General features: G+C 40.0%; 1 protein-coding gene across 1 annotated transcript in view; it reads right to left on the reverse strand.

The window, feature by feature from the left end:
- LOC117455035 (semaphorin-6D-like) overlaps window positions 1-15,673 on the reverse strand; it is a 102,084-nt gene extending 86,411 nt beyond the window's left edge. Inside the window, exons 1-6 of the mRNA XM_034094380.2 lie at window positions 15,548-15,673; window positions 11,123-11,316; window positions 7,450-7,564; window positions 6,359-6,416; window positions 4,163-4,219; window positions 3,207-3,308 (exon numbers count right to left, since the gene is read on the reverse strand). Of these exons, the coding sequence (XP_033950271.1) occupies window positions 3,207-3,308; window positions 4,163-4,219; window positions 6,359-6,416; window positions 7,450-7,564; window positions 11,123-11,258 (468 nt within the window). The 5' untranslated portion in view covers window positions 11,259-11,316; window positions 15,548-15,673. The remainder of the gene's footprint in view (window positions 1-3,206; window positions 3,309-4,162; window positions 4,220-6,358; window positions 6,417-7,449; window positions 7,565-11,122; window positions 11,317-15,547) is intronic.
- Window positions 15,674-21,579: the final 5,906 nt, after the last annotated feature.

The raw sequence follows: 21,579 nt of genomic DNA on the forward strand, positions 1-21,579 counted from the left end.
ATGCACCCTAAAAGCAAGCTAACTTGAAACACTAGACTATTCATTTTACAAGGTAATTTATACCCACCAGCGTTTTCAAATACATGTAACTAATCAAAGGTAATGATCGCGCAGTGATGATACTAATACTTCTAGAATCTGTGGAATCTCAGCTTTAATCTGATATCTTGTATGTGCAGTTACGATAAGTATAATAAAGTATTTCTACCGTGAGTTCTGTGCGTTGGCATTTTTTCGCTCAGGGCTAATTTAGATGCTTCTTGTGAGACTTGTGTTTTGTTTCGGTAAAAATGGTTCGTGACGTCCATAGCCGACGTGCTGCTCTCCTCCTGGATCTCTGCATGAGGGTGACTCCAGGTTTCTGAGGCTGTGGCTGTAAGTCAGCAGAATAACTGTTTTGAATGTATGTGACAGATCATCAAAAAATATAGTTTATCTTATAAATATACACACACACACATGCACACAAACAGACACATACACACGCACAGACATACATACACACACACACACACACACACACACACCCATACATAGACACATGCACACACACAGACACACACATACATAGACACACAGACACACACACACACACACACACACACACACACACACACACACACACACACACATACAGACACACATAGATACACACACAGCCACACACAATCAAGAGAGGGCTTTCTTTCCTGCAGCACCAGTGTTCAATACAAAATAATCGCTAGTGTTCCCCATATATTTTTGTATGTGTAGTAGGGAGAGATTATACTGTAAATATATATTCAGTTTCCAGTTTATTAGGTACAACTAGCTAATAGTAACACAGTCTAATATAGTGATGCAATAAATACTACCCTTATGAAGGTTATACATGTTTTTTCTGTAGAAAGAATTGATGTCAACTGATTGGTTATTTTAGAGGCTGAAGTTTCTGGTGCAATGCGAATAGGCGTTTCCTTAAACCCACGTTATGCACAAAACATTAGGCTATTTGATGTGATATGTCACTGATGTATTTTTCAGCAAACACATTTCTGAGATAGCTAAGGCAATTTAGGGTAATAGGTAACGTGTATCTGTTCTCTCATCAGGTAGAGCAGTCTGAGGATCCAGAAATAGATGACGTCGCGGTCGGACTTCTCCTGATCAGTCTCAGGTCGACAAATGCCACGCTCTTCTGCCCAGAGAAGATCGCTGTTGTCATAGAGGGGGACAAAGTTACACTGGCTGAGGCATTCATCCATCTTTTCGCACTGATCTATTCCCTCCATCTGAGTTACCCGAAAGAGTTGGCAAACACTTTCGACTTCATCCAGAAAGTATTGATGGGCCTGGATGAGGGGAACATGAGGCCCAGGGTATTGAGCCTAAAAAATTAGCTTCTCACATTGTAGTCATCCTACAATATAACACACACACACCACACTCCCTTCTGGCTGGACGCTGGCGTTGTGCCCCATACACACACCACACTCCCTTGTGGCTGGACGCTGGCGTTGTGACTCACACACACACATACACACACCACACTCCCTTGTGGCTGGACGCTGGCGTTGTGCCCCCCACACACACCACACTCCCTTGTGGCTGGACGCTGGCATTGTGCCCCACACACACACCACACTCCCTTGTGGCTGGACGCTGGCGTTGTGCCCCCCACACACACACCACACTCCCTTGTGGCTGGACGCTGGCGTTGTACCCCACACACACCACACTCCATTGTGGTTGGATGCTGGCGTTGTGCCCCACACACACACCACACTCCCTTGTGGCTGGACGCTGGCGTTGTACCCCACACACACCACACTCCATTGTGGCTGGATGCTGGCGTTGTGCCCCACACACACACCACACTCCCTTGTGGCTGGACGCTGGCGTTGTGCCCCACACACACATACACACACACCACACTCCCTTGTGGCTGGACGCTGGCATTGTGCCCCACACACACACTCTTTAAATCTGCTCTATGCATTGTAATATGTGTTACTGTTCAAGTGTGTTTGTTTGTAAATGTTAAAAAAGGATGGACAACATTTTGAAACCTTACAATACATATTTTACACACACAGACACAATGTTCTCTGTTTACATCCTGCTGCTTTAAATGTGTTCTATGCATTGTAATATGCATTACTGTTCAAGTTTGTTTGTAAATGTTAAAAAAGGATGGAAAATATTTTCACATACATTTTGATACCTTACAATACATATTCCACACACACACACACACACACACACACAATGTTCTCTGTTTACATCCTGCACTTTAAATCTGTTCATTGAAAAATGTGCTACTGTTCAGCTTCAAGTTGAAGGACTGTTTCCCATACATTATTTTATACTTATATATCTGGATATTTGTCAAGGCCTTAGCACTGTTTAATTTATTTTGTATTTAAAAGTTAGTTATTTGCTATAATTTATATATATTGTTCGGTAAAGTGTGTCACTTAATAAAACAGTAATTTGCATTTAAATTGTCAGTGTTAAAGTGCTTTTTAATATTTAGTCAAAATGTTAACTTAGGGATTTTTGAGTTACAGTTAACTAAACATTTCGATGTAATCGGTTTCAACAAACGTTTTCAGTACTACTCAATTGAAATTTTTAATTCATATTGGGGTTTAGAGATAATACAAATATTTAAGTTAAATCTACCTGATTTTCATATCTACTGTGCTAACAAAAATTATTAGTTTAAATAACTTAATATATGCATGTTTCTTTAACTTAAAACAATATGTTTGTGTCACTTAAAAATTACTAGTAAATAGAACTCAATTGATAAGATTATACTTTAACTTAAAACATTTAAGTTAAGGTACTCAAAAATGTCGATGTAATCAGTTTCAAAAATACGTTTGAGTTCTATTAACTTGTCAGGTTTTACAGTGTAGGAAGAGGAAACATTTTAGTATGTTGGTTTGCGTATGTAATTTATCCTGAATTTATTTTGGTTTATTTATTTTTTCTCGGGAACAGGATAGTCTGCAGTGTATTTCCTGTTCTTCTCTGTTCAGATATTAACAAACCATTACAAGAGAATAGATGTGTATGGAGCTGGGGAAAGAGTCTAAGACAGGGCCATACTTTCTGAATTTGCTGAGGGCCAAATAAAAATGGACACCCCTGGTGGAAGATGATGTGTTAGAACAGAGGTGGGGTATATATTCAGTGTGCAGCACTGACAGTTACTTCACCTTGTAGTTCCTGCAGGTGGGGTTGAAGGCGTTGGTACCGCAGGCGAACAGCGTCTCGTCATCTCGCGGCACCAGCACTTTGACGTAGTTGTAGCACTCGTCCTAAAACCCAACAAACCAAAAAAGTGTCTTCTACTTTTATCTATAACACTTATTGATCACGACTGTCAGGGTTGAAACTAGGGCTACACAATTATTCCACATCTTGTTGTAATTGCAATATGGTAAATATGCGTTTAATATCGTTTAGAATTAATTGTGTGGAACTGCACAGATATGCTGGCCTAAACATCGGATTGCTACAGACTTACCATATTTGTTTGGTAAGGAACAAAATTGCACTATGACCAATTTAATATATTTTTTAAAGCTAGTGAGAAGGACTCCGTGCTGCCTCTCACATCACGAGATGCTCTAGTTTGTTCTGCTGCTCAGATATTCTGCAGTTTGTCAGCCGTCAGCTTTGATGCTGATCTCGCCATTTTCAGGGAACGATGCTTATGTGAGTCAAACCCAGAGGAGCGGCACAGATACATCTGGGATGTATGACATCTGGGATGGATGACATCTGGGATGGGATGACAAATGTCTCACCAGAGAGGCTAAGAAGAGACCCGGCTTCAATTACCAAAGTGCGAGCGGCTACATGACGTGGTGTAATACCAGCTGCGTATCATATCATATTGCAATTGAATATCATCACGTTTAATCAGAATTAGGTTTTTTTTCCAAATCGTGCGTCTTGAGATGAAACACTAGTTTACAGAGTCTCTGCTGTTCACAAATAACAAAATGTGTAAGATGATTTCATCTTCATATTTAGCATTTTTTAAACCATTCGTCCATAAATACTCAAATTAAACTGTGCAGTATAAGAAAAGCGGACATGGTAGAGGAACAGGAAGTTATGAGGTAAAAAGCCAAAAGGGGTGGAAAGAAAAGCAGAAGAAACTCACGCTGTTCTTTCCTCTGACCGTACACTTGCTGACGTCTTCAGATCGCCATGTCAGCTTCTGAAACACAGAGTACAGCACAGATCTGAATCTGACAGGATATGAACTTATTCATTCCCCGTGAGCAGACAGACAATAAGAGAGTATAATTCTACTTGTGATTGTGATTTTTGATCACAAATAAAAATGAATCATGATGAGATGTTTGAGTTTCACTCAAGGTCAACATTTGGTCGCCTGAAGTGGCATTGCATCTCCTCTTAGTAAGCGTCAGCTGTGTTGTTTAAAAGCTTTTCATCCAGTGGTAAAATACACTTTTAAAGACATTAATTATTCAAAAGAAAATGTAGAATTAGTTTGTGTCGGAGGAGAGCTATGTGGATAACTGCTCTCTGACTGTAAAGACCACAATGATGGTGAAGGCAACAACTCTCACTTTATGACGTAAATTGCATTGATTTGGTTTGGAGACACCTAGTGGCAGAAAATGACTTGTTCTGTGAGTAACCTGATCCTGTCTCAGTTGGACCTGTTATACCTGAAACATTAAAGACATTTCTCACACAGAGAGGGAGAATGAAATGCAGAAGGTGGACTTCAGCGGACTTCATGTCTGATCACTGATAAATAAAGTCACATCTCACTTCAAAGAGCTGCTGGAGGCACGATAGACAGAGAGGCCCATTACCTCAGGTGCCACCCTGTACACGTCACTGTCTGTGGTGAGGAAGAGGTTTGCAGATGAAAGGCACTCTGTGCTGCCTCCCACTTCACAAGATGCTCTGGTTTGTTCTGCTGCTCTGGTAGTTACTGCTTTGTCTGCAAATGATATTCTGCAGTTTGTCAGCCGCCAGCTTTGATGCTGCTCTCGCCACTTTTAGGGAGAGATGCTTACAGTATGTGAGTCAAATCAGAGGAGCAGCACAGATACATCTGGGATGTTGGTAGATTTTAGCCACTGTGGTTAAGCTTTGTTAGTCTTTTTGTCCGCCAGAAAACATTTCTTACCAGAGAGGCTAAAAGGTTTGAAACTTCTGACTAAGAAGATACCAGGCTTCAATTACCAAATTACAAGTGGCTACATTACGGTGGTGTAATACCAGCTTCCTCCCACACTTTAACCTCGGCTCAACTAAAGAAAGTATTTCCAGTCTGTGAGAAAGCGTCTGACACTCAGGAACTCAGACAATTAGCAGACCTAAGTCGCCAGACAGAGGTTCAGATGAGAAAAAGGCTTGTGTGAAATAAGGCTGTAACATAGCCTTAAAGGTGGGGTAGGTCATGTTGGAGAAACCAGCTCGAGCGAACGCGCACATGACCAATGAGGGCACGAGATAAGTTTGTGCACAGATGGAAGGCTGACAGGCAGCCGGCTAAAATGATTGGTTGTGCTTTTTACAGCGCCACGGCTTCCACTGATGACATTTTGTTATGGATTTGTTGTCAAAACACTTCAGATATTCATTGCTATCGGATGTTAAGAGCATTCCATGGAATATAACAAAAAGTGTATCTCGAGCCGGTTTCTCAAACTTACCTACCCCACCTTTAATATAAGTTAAAAAGACTAGTTGTGAAAAGATTCCCCCCCTCACAGTTGTCATGAACTTAACTATACAGAATATATATATATTTGTGTTAGGATAGTTCATCAACTAAATGGTATTCCTCGATATGCCAAAAGGATGAAGGAGTTGACCCTGAATGGTGAGGGCAGATCATTGCATGCATCAATCTACATAGTGTGTATTCTGCATGAGGAACCATGTTAGTTTGTCATGAACACACTGACCCTTACAGCACAGCTCATGGTGAGTTAGCATGATATAACATTTATAGCCATGCAATTCATATTCAGAATCCTTTAGTAAGGCTCGGGTCTGTGTGCATCCGTTAACCTTTGAGCAGCTAACTCCACTGGCACAGATTCAAATAGGAAGCTTCTTTAACCTCTGTTTTAAAACAAAGTATGAAAAATGATATCAAGTGTTTAGTTCAGAATTGTAATTACTGTGGAGTTTCATCAATGCATTGCTTAAATAAAACAATCATCTAGGAAAACGTTTTTTTCTGTGGTTTAGAAAATCAAAGCTCCAGCGTATGTTCAAACCCAGAGGTGTAACGCGTCTGTTCTTGAAAATCTGTTTTCAAGAAGCGAAAAACACAGAAATAATCGGTTTTATTTTATAATATACTCACCAGCTGAGGGAAAAACTCTTCTGAAGCTGTGGTCAGGTTCACGGCAAACACGTGATCCCTACGGAGGTCAGAGCACAGGTGCACGCATCAGAGGATCTGGTCGAATACATGTTGTGCTCAGTGTGCGACTGCCTGTGTTTCCTGAGAGCTTGTTTTTGTCAAATCCAGAATTGAACCCAAGTATCATACTGTGTCTTTTATAGGTTAGGATCCAGATGTGATCCACTTCTAATGAAGCAAGTCATTTTCTCAATTTCCAGAATGCATTTTAACATTCAAAGGAACAAAACACTGGCAATTGTTGATCTAGACGAGTGGCGCAAACTCAATGTCATCCCCAGCCACAGCATTATGGTTACCCTCAGAGCGTTAGGGTTATCTCAGCCTGTCACTCATTATCTCAGAGGCGTAGAAAGGGTTTGGATAGGGCTGGTCGCAGTGTGTGAATGCAGGCTGTGTCACAGCTCCGTGATGGTGCCGATGTGCCGCAGTAAGTTGGCATGCAGGCTCTCATTTCGAGCCCTCATTTAATCTTTAACCTTCCCTCTGCATCAGCTTTATTTGGATTGGACATTTTGGTTCTGTTAATATTCTTACAACCAAATCCCCGCTGTGAGTGCCGCTGCTGGAAACTGACGATATTAAGACGCTTCAGTCCACAGGTCCCTGTGTTATTGGAAGTGTACTTCTGTAAAGCGGCATAGAATAGTGCGAACGCTAGTTATTATCTTTGCAAGCTGTTACGGGTGAGGTGCTGGGCCATGGTGTGTGTGTGTGTGTGTGTGTGTGTGTGTGTGTGTGTGTGTGTGTGTGTGTGTGTGTGTGTGTGTGTGTGTGTGTGTGTGTGTGTGTGTGTGTGTGTGTGTGTGTGTGTGTGTGTGTGTGTGTGTGTGTGTGTGTGTGTGTGTGTGTGTGTGTGTGTGTGTGTGTGTGTGTGTGTGTGTGTGTGTGTGTGTGTGTGTGTGTGTGTGTGTGTGTGTGTGTGTGTGTGTGTGTGTGTGTGTGTGTGTGTGTGTGTGTGTGTGTGTGTGTGTGTGTGTGTGTGTGTGTGTGTGTGTGTGTGTGTGTGTGTGTGTGTGTGTGTGTGTGACCTGGCAGCGATGTACAGCATGTGGTTGAGGCGCAGCAGCCTCTGAAAGTCCAGACCCAGACGCAGGGTGTCGTTGTCCTGAAGCAGACCCTGGAAGCCTGGAAACTGGTACGCCTCTGCAGACAGAGAGCAGTGTGAATCCCCAACAGACAGAAGAGGTCTTTGAGGACAGGAGAACCGTGTTGCTGGTACAATCTGAGCCTTAGTAATGTCAGAGAATTGTAGGACTATGTTCTGATGTTTAGTACTACAGCTTCCATCAGGGCTGCTAAAACAGGAAGCTACGAGCTATCCGGTAGAATCATTTGAGAATTTCTCGCCAAGCTGAAATGTATCAAAATTATTTTTGCTACTGTTTTTTCTGCATAATGTATAAATCATTATTTAAAAATATGAAGCATAAAACTGCTGAAAGAGAATATTCGTGAAGGACTGGACGTTACGACTTGAAATGTTCTTAACCTGTTGAACCCCATCCCTGTTTTTCAGGTCTCAGGCTCGAAAATGACATTCCCAGAACAAATGACCATATCTTCCCTTCTAAAAGAGTTACATTAATAATCTGTTTTCTAAAAGTAATGATAAACCTGTGAGTTGGATGTAGAAAAGTCAGAATCAATATAGATGTTTTTTATTTTAAAGAAAATTCAGATTGAACATAGTAAAAAACTGTAAATTATAGTGTCCGTCCAAAAAATCTTTTTAACCACCCTTGAATGATGGGATGGTAGACTAAAAGCTTTAGGAATCCAAAGTACAACATATAATAAGTACCCTGTATCAAGACAAGTGACATTTGACCTTTTTAGAGAGGTTTTGCAAAAATAACTCCACCTCTGGGGTGATTTGGGTAGAAATGGGCGTTGTTGCCGTTTCTCTGGAACCCATTGGTCGATTTTGGTGATTGACATCTCTTTTTAACCGTTAGAGCCAATAAAATCGAAGGGGAATTTCCACATACACACCAACGTTAACAAAAAAAAGTGGGGGCTTCGCACATGCAGTTTTGGCCAGAGCGAACCTATCTCTCGCTCTGACATCTGAAAACGGAACAGTTGGTTTATGGCTTATGGATTATCAGAAATAATTTCAAAGGGACACAGACACATTGGATTAACCTATGGATTAACATTCAGCAGCGTTGTTATCGTTTTAATGCCATTGAAGACCACTTTTGACCAGACAACGACAAAGGTAAGCCATTTTGCCGTTTTAACTACCTAGCGCCACATGTTTTGATGTCTGTGTTTGTTTATAAAGTTGTGAGTTCTTATCATGGAGTGATAATGTAGGTACCGATCGATTCTGTGTCTCCTCACCAGTGGCGCAGCCCCACCTAGTGTCAGCAGAAAGTATTAAAATAATGATTACAATAAAATGCAAAAAATAAATTTAAATATATATAAAATATATTTTAAGATCATGTTTAATCATCTGATTCGTCTGTACATTGCTGTTTTAGTCTGTGTTCTTCTAATTAGTGTCTACAGTGTGCCTATTGAGCTGTTTAGAGCCATGTGGGGAAAACCCGATCCTGCCCCTCCCTCTCACTGACTAAGTGAACGGTGACTGTAAAAACTACACTGCGCATGCTCAGAGTATTTTCCTATTTAATGTGTGTGGCAAAAAATAATGACCATAGGGGCATAGAGCTGCCATCCCCACCATACGTCATCTCACATAAATCAGAGCTGATTGGCTGTAAGTACGTGTGCCGCGAAAAGTGTGGTGTGTGAAGAGCAGGTGAAGAGGATGAGAGAGACGCGTCCTAAAACCAGGAAGTAAGCTGCGCATGGCTTCCCTCCACAAAAAAGCAATGAGATTTCTCCATAGGATTTTAGAAAATAGCTCAAAATAAGATCTGTGGGAAACGTAGCTGTTAGATAAATGCACGTTTTGTTCAGCCGGATAATATCCACATGTCTACCCTACTTTTATAATTTTCGAATCATAAATCCATCATTTAGATTTATGATAGACTTTTGAAAAACTACAAGAAGATAATGAGGATTTTGACAAAAAAGTAATATAGATTTTTGTCCAGAAGGATAGGCAAATGGACTTCATCTTCAAGTCAAGGTAAGACCACAATTTTATTGAAAATGGGATCTTACTAAGAGAGAACAATTTAATATGTAAATGATCAAATTAAATGTTTTGGGTATCCTTCTGTTGAACTGTCTGTTTAAAATTAATTGAAGCATCAGACTAAAGAGGCTTTGGAAAATAATATTATATTTTGATTTAGGTCAAAATATAATATTTGTAAACATGAAGAGTCAGAGCCAGAGCCTCACCAGCCATGAACCTCACTGCAGAAGCTTATATATAGACATCTACGTTTTTTATGCCCCACCACTTTTGTACATATAGAAACGCCACTGCTCCTCACGATGCTAATCGATGGGTTGGACGTGCAGTTACGATAAGTAATAAGGGTGTTATGAGTGAGTTTCTGTGCAGTAATGCTTTAGCATTTTTTCGCTCGTGGCTAATTTAGAGGCTCAGCGCTAACTTTGTGGGGTTTTTTTGAAGAAAAAAAAAAAATCAGTTAGCTGAGTTTCTTCCCGTTACATGGATATAAAACATTCATAGTTTATTAAATATGGGTGGTGCAGTGGTCTGTGCATCTGATCATCAGATCGAGGGGTGTGCTGGGGAACTCCTGTTCGAAACCCGCCACTGCGTCAGGCCGTTGTGTCCTTGGGCAAGACACTTCACCCGGATTTGCTCTTGTGGGTATTGTCCACAGTACATGTATAATACTAATGTGTACTTGTAAAAGCGCCTCGATGACTTTGAGGCATGAAGATGGACGGTGTGGCGCAGTGCGCTGTGCAATGATCATCAGATCAAGGGGTGAAACCCGCCGCTGCTGCGTCTGTAAAGCCGGTGTGTCCTTGGGCAAGACACTTCACCTGAACTTGCTCCTGTGGGTATTGTCCACAGTGGTGACCATTGCATGTATGATATGTGTAATGTGTATTTGTAAAGCGCTTTGAGCATCTGGAAAAGCGCTATAATAAATGTAAGGAATTATTATTATTATTAAGAAGCCCTCAGGCGCTGTTTCCTGCAGATGATGCCTTTTTCCGCCAGGGGGCGGGGGGGATGGGGTTCAACAGGTTTTAAAAGGACGTCTCTCAATTAAAGATCTCCTATTATGCTATTATTAGGCATATATTATGGGTATCAGATCTATACAAATATATAAAAAACATCTCTATGATGTGTTTTGCTCAAAATACCAAACAGATCATGCATTTTAGACATCCCTCATATCCCTCTGTTTCAGCCCTGTTAGAGAATGGCTGATTATCTGCTGGCCCCGCCCCCTTTTGAGCACCATGCAGGCACACTGTGAGTTCTGTGACGAGCAGGCTGCCGTGATTACACGCCATATCATGCTCCAAACCACTTCAAGGATTATTTCTGAAACAGTATGGAGCTCAAATGCTTTTTCTCTCACGAGTTTACGACAAGGTGAGTTTTTTTCTTTTCTGCTTTTTTACACATACTCTCTCCAGTACAGCTTAGCTCTGAGTGTTAGCAATACTTGCTAATGTAAACACAGACCATATTACTTCCAGAACACGTTGTGCATTCTTTCTAATAGCAACGTTTCTGACCATTACAGCATTAACATCTCTTTAACCCTCAAACAGTCCACTCACGTGCCGAGCTGACCACACTTATTGGCTCCAGGTCTCTGGGGAAGTGCGTGCTAGAGGCGAACTCAGACAGGAAACAGGTAGCAAGGATAAGCAGCAGCGACCGTCGCCATGGTGAAAACCAGCTGGGCGAAGCCATTTTTTAGGAGAGTAAAAGGGGATGTGTGATGATGTCAGCAGGTCATGGTGTGTGTCGTCTGAGAGGAAACAGAGAGTTAAGGGTTAGAGACAAAAAAAAGCAAGTGTGTGTGTGTGTGTGTGTGTGTGTGTGTGTGTGTGTGTGTGTGTGTGTGTGTGTGTGTGTGTGTGTGTGTGTGTGTGTGTGTGTGTGTGTGTGTGTGTGTGTGTGTGTGTGTGTGTGTGTGTGTGTGTGTGTGTGTGTGTGTGTGTGTGTGTGTGTGTGTGTGTGTGTGTGTGTGTGTGTGTGTGTGTGTGTGTGTGTGTGTGTGTGTGTGTGTGTGTGTGTGTTTTAGAGAAAATGCATTTCCTGTTGAAAATACGTACGAATGCTGTACATTTTTTGACTATACCTTCACTTCTAAAAGGGGTAAATTAATAATCTTTTTTCTCAAAGCAATGATAAACCTGTGAGTTGGATGTAGAAAAGTCAGAATCAATATAACATAACAGTAAATTCAGATTGAACATAGTAAAAAAATGTAAATGTTACTGTCAGTCCAAAAATAAAACATTACTTATTGTGAAAATCACCCTTGAATGATGGGACAGTAGACTAAAAGCTTTAGGAATCCAAACTATAACATATATTAAATACCCTGTTTCAAGATTGATGCAAAACAAGTGAAACTAGAGAATGCAATTCCTGAAGAAATTGCTAGTGGGAATGCTTTATGCTGAAAATCTGACGCTAAACTGCTATGCTGAAATGTAATGTGTAAGAAGAAAGTGAATAATTTAGATTGAAATGATACATGAACACTGGAAAAAGAAAAAAAAGTAAAAAGGCTTGGAAAAGCAGCAGAATATTTGAACTGCAAACTTTTGAACTAACTTGATGGCGAAGGATCTGTCGCCATGCCAACGGCATTTGATGACATCCCATAATACGCTTAGATGCGTTGATGGCTGCATCGTTACCAAACCTGTGAAGTTTTGGGCCGTTTGGAGCTTTTTCATTGAAGTTATGAGAAAACTGTGTTTCATGGTGAGCATTGTTGCAGCATTTTGAAGAATTCTCAAAACTGTCCCGTAGATGTCTTCACGGCTGGACTGTTATCACACATGTGAAGTTTGAGCACTTTTTGAATATTTTCATATGAGTTATAGCCACATCGTGTTTTATGGCGAGGGATGCGTTTCCATGGAAACGGCATATGATGACACCCCATAATTGAAGTAGAGCTGTTGAGGGCAGGACCGTTAACCATTATCTGAAGTCTGCTGCTCTGAGCATGTCAGTTGGAGTGATGACATCATCGTGTTCCATTCCACAGGTGTTTATATTTGAGCTAACGAGGTGTCCAGAGATGAAAGGTTTCCATGGTGATGTGCAGTAATCAGTTAGAGGAGAGAATTTTCATTGTTCTGAATGAGATAAACTTCTTACTTGTGAACGTTTTGTGGAAGAACCGTAACAGATATCGGTGAAATTTCAAAGCGTGAAGCATGTCAAGGAACTTGAGCATCTGAAGTGTACCTTTTGTGTACTTTCGGGTTAATAATGTAGCCTTTTTGGCAGATTAACTAAAGGTGTGCGGGACATGTTGAAAGTTTGTGTCACTTCATGCCCTCCAGAGGCATTTTGTTTAATTATTTTGCTTAATTTATTTTTATTTTCCAAGCTACGAGATGTTTTCCTACGTTTCTCAGGAAAAATTATGTTTCAGGAATGTTGGGTTTGGGAATTATGGCAGGTTTAAAAGACAATATGAAGGCAAAATTAAATCTGTCCTCCACTCTAGCTGTGACATCACACACTCTAAAATCTGAAGAAGGCCTCTTTGCCAAGGTCTGAACAATGTTTAATATCTCTAAAAATACGAATACAATTTAAAAGTTGTGTTACATAATGTCAGAAAGATGTGTAACATTTTAAAGTTGGAATGAGGTTTCGGAGTGAAAGTATGAAGGAGCAGTTAGCAGTTGAAGTTGCATGAAGATTGTTCAACTCTGAAGAGTTTCTCCATTGACTTCCATGTTAAAAATGTGATGAATTATGGGATGTATCTCTGGAATTATGAAAGTTATGAATAATACAAGTAATAGCCATCGATTCCCGACCGAGCTGAACGTTTTGATGTTTGAACGGAGTTTCTGCGATGTTCAATGTGGGAGGAGAAGAGGTGCAAAATAACCCGGCGGAATAATAAAGAATTTTGTGCGTAGCATAACAGATAGTTGGAAAGCATTCCCACTAAATTTGACCTTTTTAGAGAGATTTAGAAAAGAAAACACACTTCTGGGGTCATTTGGGTGCATTTTCCATATCTCTGGCCCCCCTCTGTCGATTTTGATGATTGACACCTCTTTTTAACCGTTAGAGCCAATAGAATCGAGAGGAAAGTTCCTCAAATCCATCTAAACATTACCCATCGGTGAATGAGTGATGCGTAGCCAGAATGCCCAAAACCGGAAGCTGTCATACACATTACATTTCACTTGTTAGACAATTTTATCCAAAGCCATATATGCCGTTTTTGCTCCGTAAAGCTACGTCGTGTGTTGTCTGGGTTTGCTTCCACTACTTATATTTCTAGAATCTGTGGAATCTTAGCTTTAATCTGATATCTTGTTTTTGTAGATCCGATAAAAAATAAAGTATTTATACCGTGAATTCTGTGCTAAGTTCGTTAGCTTTTTTTCGCTCAGGACTAATACAGAGGCTTGGTATTACATTTGTGTTTCGTTTTGCTAAAAATTGTTAATATTGTCAGATAGCTGAGTTTTTACCCATTAAGTGGGTATGACACATTCATAGTTTGTTCATTCATTTCAATCTTTATTTCGAACAGATTACAAAAATAACAAATAAAAAATAACAAATTTAAAAAACAGAATACCGTATTGTTAAAATACAGTATTTATCCACATTCATGATAATATTTATATATTCAACAAAAAAAGTCTTCATATTAATAATAATAATAAATCATATGTGTCCGAAAGGGAGCAGGAGGAAGCAAATGCTTATTAATTTCCACCCCTTAGTTGATCAATGATTGTCCTTTAAATCATTATGCAAGTTATTCCTACTTACATTTACATTTATACATACATATACAATAATTTCTCATCTTCAATCACCTCTCTTCATTCTCATAGTTTTGCCAAAAAGTGTTTCTGTACATCCTTTTAAACTGAATTATGCTCGTGCTTTGTTTTAACCCAGCGGCAAACTCTGGGGAAGAGCCGGGACGCCAATACGGAAGTGCCACACACTGCAGTTCATATATTGGCCGATAGTCGATGGCTGCAGAAAGGAGCAATTTCCATAGACCCCAATGTTAAAATGCCAAATTTTACAGTAGAAAAAAACATGTTCCTACCCCTGGCTCCATACATTTTATTATCGATATAGTTAGATTCCACCTTCATGATTATGAATCTGTGAGTGAATGTTTTTCTAACGCGACCCTTTTATTTATATTAGGTCTCAAAATTTCTGCATATATTAGGGTGTGGTCACATTGAGTGACAGCTCTGTCAAGTGACTGCCGCTGTTAGCTTCTTGTCTCTCTGCTAGCTGCTCCGTGAAGCTACAGGGACTCTGCCTGCTCAGCTCATCCAGGAAACACAACTTAAAGCCGGCTGTGGCTGTTTGTTCTTCATGCTTATATATCGGACTATTGTGACTCGCTCTGCTGTTAAAACAGACGGTGCATGAATGCGGTAAGTGAAATTCGAGTACTTTATTTATGTGTTAAATAAAGTACTCGAATTTCTCTCACTGAATATGAGAGGGGGGAAATGAAAATAATAAATGCTTTAGACAATAAGAAATATAAAGTTGACTGTTGAGTTGCTCAGTTTTTTTAGATTGTCAATACTATTACTGTATAACTAATATCTCAGGTTAAGAGGCACCTTCAAATAAAGATTGGTCTTTAAATACATTTTGTCTTTTGAATTGTTTGTCTATAGTCAAGGATCTAGAACTGGTACTTAGTTTTAATGATACAGTCTGGTTATTATGCTGTTTGGAGGAGGCCTCACAGGTAAGAGCACTAACTAGCTACCATCACATGTACCTTAGCTTGAATGTGTTAAATGTATTAAACGTATAATTAAGTGATATCAAAATATAAATTACTAATGTCATGCAAAACATATTAATATTTGCTTGATTCCAGTGTTGAATTTAGCACAATTGCAATGTAAGGGATTTTAAGATTCTGAAGTATTATGCTAAAAACTCAATAACTTAGATTATTATTTATAGTTTTGCTGAATAGTTTCATGTCCGCTTACCTTAGAAACGTAAAATGCCACAGCAGCGTGCAGATGGGGAGCATGTTAGCTTAGCTTGGTAGCTTCAGCTAGCTCTGGAACTTCCAGCTCGGTGGCATGAGGTCCCGCCTCCGCCTCTTTGCCCTTATTTGGAGCAGGCGGGATTTGAACTCTGACGTCACTGTCGAGCCGTTAGTGGCCGACTCCGCCTACTAAGGGCTTCTCGGCAGCTCTGCAGAATCCTATGGGTGACGTCACGGACCCTACAGTACGTCCATATATATAGTCGATGGTTTTAACTCCTGCTCCAAGCCATTCCATAAAATCACCCCACAGATTGTCATACTCATACTTCTCAGAGTTGTTCTGACCTTGAGTTGTTTAAAATGTAGATTTCTTCTCAAATTATACCCACCCTCTCTGTCTATGAACAGTGTTTTTAATTTCCTAGGAAGTAGATTATGTCTTGCTCTGTACATGATTTGTGCCGTTTTAAATGTAACCAGATTAGAGAACTTCAATATGTGTGACTTCAAAAATAATATAATGTGTTCAAGATATCCAACATTATTGATAACTCTTATAGCCCTTTTTTGTAATGTGGATAACGGCTGTAGGTTGGTTTTGTACGTGTTTCCCCAAATCTCCACACGGTAAATCAGATATGGCAATATTAGTGTGTTATATAGAGTATACAATGAGTTGTGGTCCAGAATGTGTCTGGCTTTTCCCAATATTGCGAGTCTTAGCCAGTTTTGCTTTTACATGAATGATATGAGGTTTCCAGCTGATTTTGTGGTCTAAAACCACACCAAGGAACTTAATTGCATATACTCTTTCTATGTCTATGTTATCTAGTATTAATTCCACCTGTGGAATTGTTTTATGTTTTCCAAATAACGTAATCTTTGTTTTGCTTATATTTTTTGTTTGTGTCAAACCAATGTTTTTACTTTAATCATTTCTGCTGTTATCACTTCCATTAGCTCTTTCAAATTGTCACCGGAATATATTTGATACTCTGCAAATGTCGTTGATGTATATTATGAATAGCTTTGGACCCAACACAGACCCCTGAGGTAGTGAAATTTGACCTTTTTAGAGAGGTTTAGAAAATAAAACCACCTCTGGGGTCATTTGGGTGTATTTGCCATATCTCTGGAACCCATTGGTCGATGTTGGTGAATGACACCTCTTTTGGACCGTTAGAGCCAAAACAATCGAGTGGGAGTTCATCTAAACATTACCATTGGTGAATGAGAGTGATGCGCAGCCAGCATGCCCAATCCCGGAAGCTCTCATACACTCTATATGAAAACTCTATTTATTGACATAAATGTTATGATGGATTATCAGTAATCATTTCAAAGTGACACAGAGACATTGGATTAACCTTCAGCAGCGTTTATATGCGTTTTAATGCCATTGAACACAACTTTTGATCAGAAAACCGCAAAGGTAAGACGTATTTGCCGTTTTTGCTAATTCAGAGGCTTGGTAATACCCTTGTGTTTCGTTTAGCAAAAAATGGTTAATATTGTCTGATAGCTGAGTTTCTTCCCGTTAAGTGGGTATGACATATTAATAGATTGTTAAATGTTAAGAAGCCGCACAGTTTTGTGAATATTGTTGTGATGTCGGGCTTAACAGGTTAAAGAAAAGTTAAAAAAGGTTTACAACAACAAACTGTATCGCCTCAATGTCCTGAAATAGCTGAATAATGTAAAAGTTGAATGGTTTCTGTAGCTGAAAGTAGGCTGAAGAAGTAAGATATCAAATGTACATAATTGTATACTGTAAGTACAAGTAGTAGTAGTAGAAGTAGTAGTAGTAGTAGTAGTAGTAGTAGTAGTAGTACTAGTAGTAGTAGTGGTAGTAGTTGTAGTCAGCGGTCACTAAATGCTGCTGAACCACATTAATAAACAATGAACCACGACACTCTGGAGAAAAGTATAAGGGTTGAGAAGTAGTTCTTTAATCTAATCTGGTTTCGTATAACTAAAAGTAACACGATCATCGACCCAACGCAGTCCTTCATTGTTGTTGTTGTGAGCGGCGTTGGGGAGAAAATCAGTGACGTAAACGATGATGTCATGACGCAGCAGGGAACTCCTTGCATAAGTTGCCTTGACATTTTGAGTTTTTTACACTGTACACTTACGCAACAATACAAGAGAAAATATTTGAAATAATTATTCATACTGTAATATCTCAAAACATATACATGCTTACCCTGATGACTCTTCAGTGGTGGACAGGTGCCTCCAGCAGTCAGGGGACAGGAAGCGCTCAATGCATTCCAAGACGTAAACAGGAAGTCAGGAAGAAGGGGGGACCCCGTTTAGACGTCCTGCAACAACACAAAGAACCAAAAGAAAGTTCGATCAGGACAAATGAACCAAGTGTTTTCAGATGTTAAAGCAGTGCTGGTACTGAGGGACATGCAATCAAAGGGAAATGTCATATAACGGGATCCGTTTTTAATCCATATACACTATGTTTGTATGATTGTAGATTGGTATATTAGAGAGTATTCTAATTTATTCTGTATATTTCATAGTGTTTTTTATTTACTGAATATGTCATTTTTACTGAGAACATATATATATATATATATATATATATATATTGCTTTTTAATGTTTATCTTTATTATATTTGTATTTTATTTTTAAGACAATTTGTAATACTTGTAGATTGACTGTTAAAATGCTGCTATGAAAAAACTGGGCAGCGAGGGGATTAACCTGTTAAACCCTGAGCCTGTTTTTTAGGTGACTATATATATATATGACTATATCTTCATGTTTAAAAGGGGTAAATTAATAATCTTTTTTCTCAAAGCAATGATACACCTGTGAGTTGGATGTAGAAAAGTCAGAATCAATATAGATGTTTTTATTTTAAAGTAAATTCAGATTGAACATAGTAAAAAGATTTAAATTATAGTTTCCGTCCAAAGAAAACCCATTACTTATAGTGAACACCACTTTGAATGATGGGATAGTAGACTAAAAGCTTTAGGAATCCAAACTATAACATATAATAAGTACCCTGTATCAAAAAACCCACCTCTGGGGTGATTTGGGTGTGTTAAGTATTACTTTGTAATAGCACCCTTACTCCATGTTTAATGGTAATGATAAGCGCGGAGCGCTCTATGTCTAATGTTTATTACGCAGCACAGCCAAGCTTGTTCATTCCCCTGAATAAAAGGAAGAGAGAAGAAAGATGACTGTGCATAATTTATTGCTTAACAGGTTATGGGCCCAGGCAAAGTTGGACTAATGTTAGTTTTCCGGAAGAAGTTTAACGTGAAGCATTACACTGAACTTCTACAAACTATGTTGACCAATAAGTAAAGAAGTGGCTGAAGAGGTTACACGCAGGGCCGCCTTAATGCACGGGCTGACCTGGGCTGAAGCCCAGGGGCATACGCAGATCAGGGGCCTATCATGAGCCAATACAAAATATAAATTATTATTTTGGATGTTTTTAAAAGAATGTTAAATAAACAAAGTCTTGGCTTTCAGAATATGAAACTTTTATTTCCAAAATCACTCGATAAATACATTTTTGAAGCTTGTAAAGGGAAGATGACAGCTCGCACTCGCACTCACTCCCTCCGGCTGAAATTATGAATGTAAGGCGTAGAGTAATCATAGATAACACGGCAGGGTCCGTTACAGTTTGTTTTCATCTGGTTTCAAATAAACAAAGTCTTGGCTTTCAGAATATTAAACTTGTTTCGGCAAATTCAGATGATAAATACAACTTTGAAGCTTCGGCATAATTACAAGCGGAGAACGGAGTAACTTGACGTCACAGCAGGCAGAACAACAGCCGGTGTTTCTCGTGAGTGTTTTCCCCGGGAAACAAACACAATACACACAAACGCAAAAATACACAAACACACACACGTATACACACACACACACATGAGCTCCCCCCAGACCAGTAATCCAAACGAAAATATCTTCCCTCCGTAGTATTTTGATCATTTGCTCTGCTAATCAATCAGATCGATGGATTCCAGAGATGACTCCGCAACAGTCAGTGGGCACCACTTCACAGCCAATCAGAATGAGAATATGTTTCACATGTGACTTATTCAAATTGCGAGTGATTGAGTGACAGATGAAGGTTGTGAGAAAAAGTTTGAGAAGAAAAAGTTTGAGAGTGGCGCTCGGAAAGGGAAATTGTTGAGGGAAAAGTAGTTTCGAGACAAGCAGCTATTACAAAACATGCCGAAGCTTACAGGTTATTTTAAACCCGTAGGCCAGGATGAGGAGGAAGGACAGATGAGTTCTGTACCGAGCGGCTGCGGTGCCGCCGCGGGGCCTCGGAGCCAAGTAGGCTGTCTGGTTCTGATAGCGATGGAGTAGCTGGAGAGGAAAAAAAGACAGGAGGGATGTTGGAGGAGATGGAGAGGACGACGAGGACTTGCTACGTGGAGGGGAGCCAACGGCAACCGGACAAATACACGAGGGAGGCCCGATACGTCACTCATCTGGAGGAGAGGACCAGGCGCGCGTGGAGCAGAGTGGAGAAGTGCGATCACAGAGCCTGCCGAGGCTATAAATGACTTTGATTTGTTGTTTAAATAGGGGGCCTACAAAACAGCTACAAAACAGCCCCAGGGCCTGATGGCAGGTTAAGGCGGGCTTGGTTACACGTGACGTATTATGTGAGAACCCATAATGCTAACAAGCTACTTTAGCAAGCTAATCGCTGTGCTAACAACATGGCAAGCAGAGCAACGGGAGTTTTCACGCCACAGCTCTTGTTCGATGGAACCGACGAAAAGTATGACCTTTGGGAAACAAGATTCTTAGGCTGCCTACATATCCTGAAATTAAAATAAACTATTCTCCATGAACCCACTGGAAATAGTCCTGAACAGCTAACAGAAGACATGAGAAAGAATGCTGATTGCTATGCTGAGCTAATAAGACTGATAGATGATAAAAGCCTATCACTGATAAGACACGATGCCACTGATGATGGCAGGAAGGCTCTAAGAATATTGAAAGAACATTATTCTGGAAAAAGTAAACCACGGATAATAAACCTCTACACGTCGTTGACCAAGCTACACATGAAAGACAGCGAAAGTGTTAGTGACTACCTTATATGGGCGGAGAACATTATCACGGCTTTGAGGGAAACAGGTGAGACCATGAGCGACGGACTCATAATCGCCATGATAATAGGAGGACTACCAGACACCTTTAAGCCACTGGCTGTTCATTTAACGCAGAATGAAGATAACGTTACATTCATATACTTTAAAAGGAGACTTCGTGTATACGAAGAGGCAGACACATTTAAGATAATAGAAAAGTAGAAGATACTAATGTTATATGTTACAAATGTGGAATAAGAGGGCATAAGGCAAGAAAATGTTACAGAAAAGTGTGGTGTGGTTACTGCAAAAATAACACACACGAAAAATCCCTGTGCAAGAAAAAAGGGGAACAAGATGGTGTCAGAAAAGTGACAGAGGAGGAAAACAGCGAACAATACTAATTATTCGAGGCAAAGCACTTAAAGAGCGAGAGACCTCCAGACAACGTAGAGATGAGAGGCATCATGGTGGACGCGAGGGCTGCACGATTTTGGGAAAAAATGTAATTGCGATTATTCTGACAGATATTGCAATTCGATTTGCGATATTTGTTTTTAAGCGACCCAACAGAAGTTTATTGTAAAATGCGACCATATCTCCGGCTAGGAAGGTCGTATCAACGTACTCCCGTCTCTAGCACCCCGCAGCCCGAGCTACGAGTGAAAGAACTAAACTTACATGAAACTTCCATTGGGTTGCTTTAAAGTCAAGCTTCAGTTTAAGATTCACCCTGTAATAGAAACATGTGATGGAGCATTACTAACCTGACTCAGATGGTTTGTTTCACCAAACCATCTAAAGCTCCATTGGAAGCCATTTGGAAAGGGCAGGCATTTTCAAAAATACTTGGCAGGTGATTGGATCAATCTGTCTATCACCTTCTATCATGGGCCAATTCTGATTGGTTAACAATGGCTGGTACATGT

This window comes from Pseudochaenichthys georgianus, chromosome 11, assembly GCF_902827115.2.
Source record: "Pseudochaenichthys georgianus chromosome 11, fPseGeo1.2, whole genome shotgun sequence".
Taxonomy (NCBI): Eukaryota; Metazoa; Chordata; class Actinopteri; order Perciformes; family Channichthyidae; genus Pseudochaenichthys; species Pseudochaenichthys georgianus.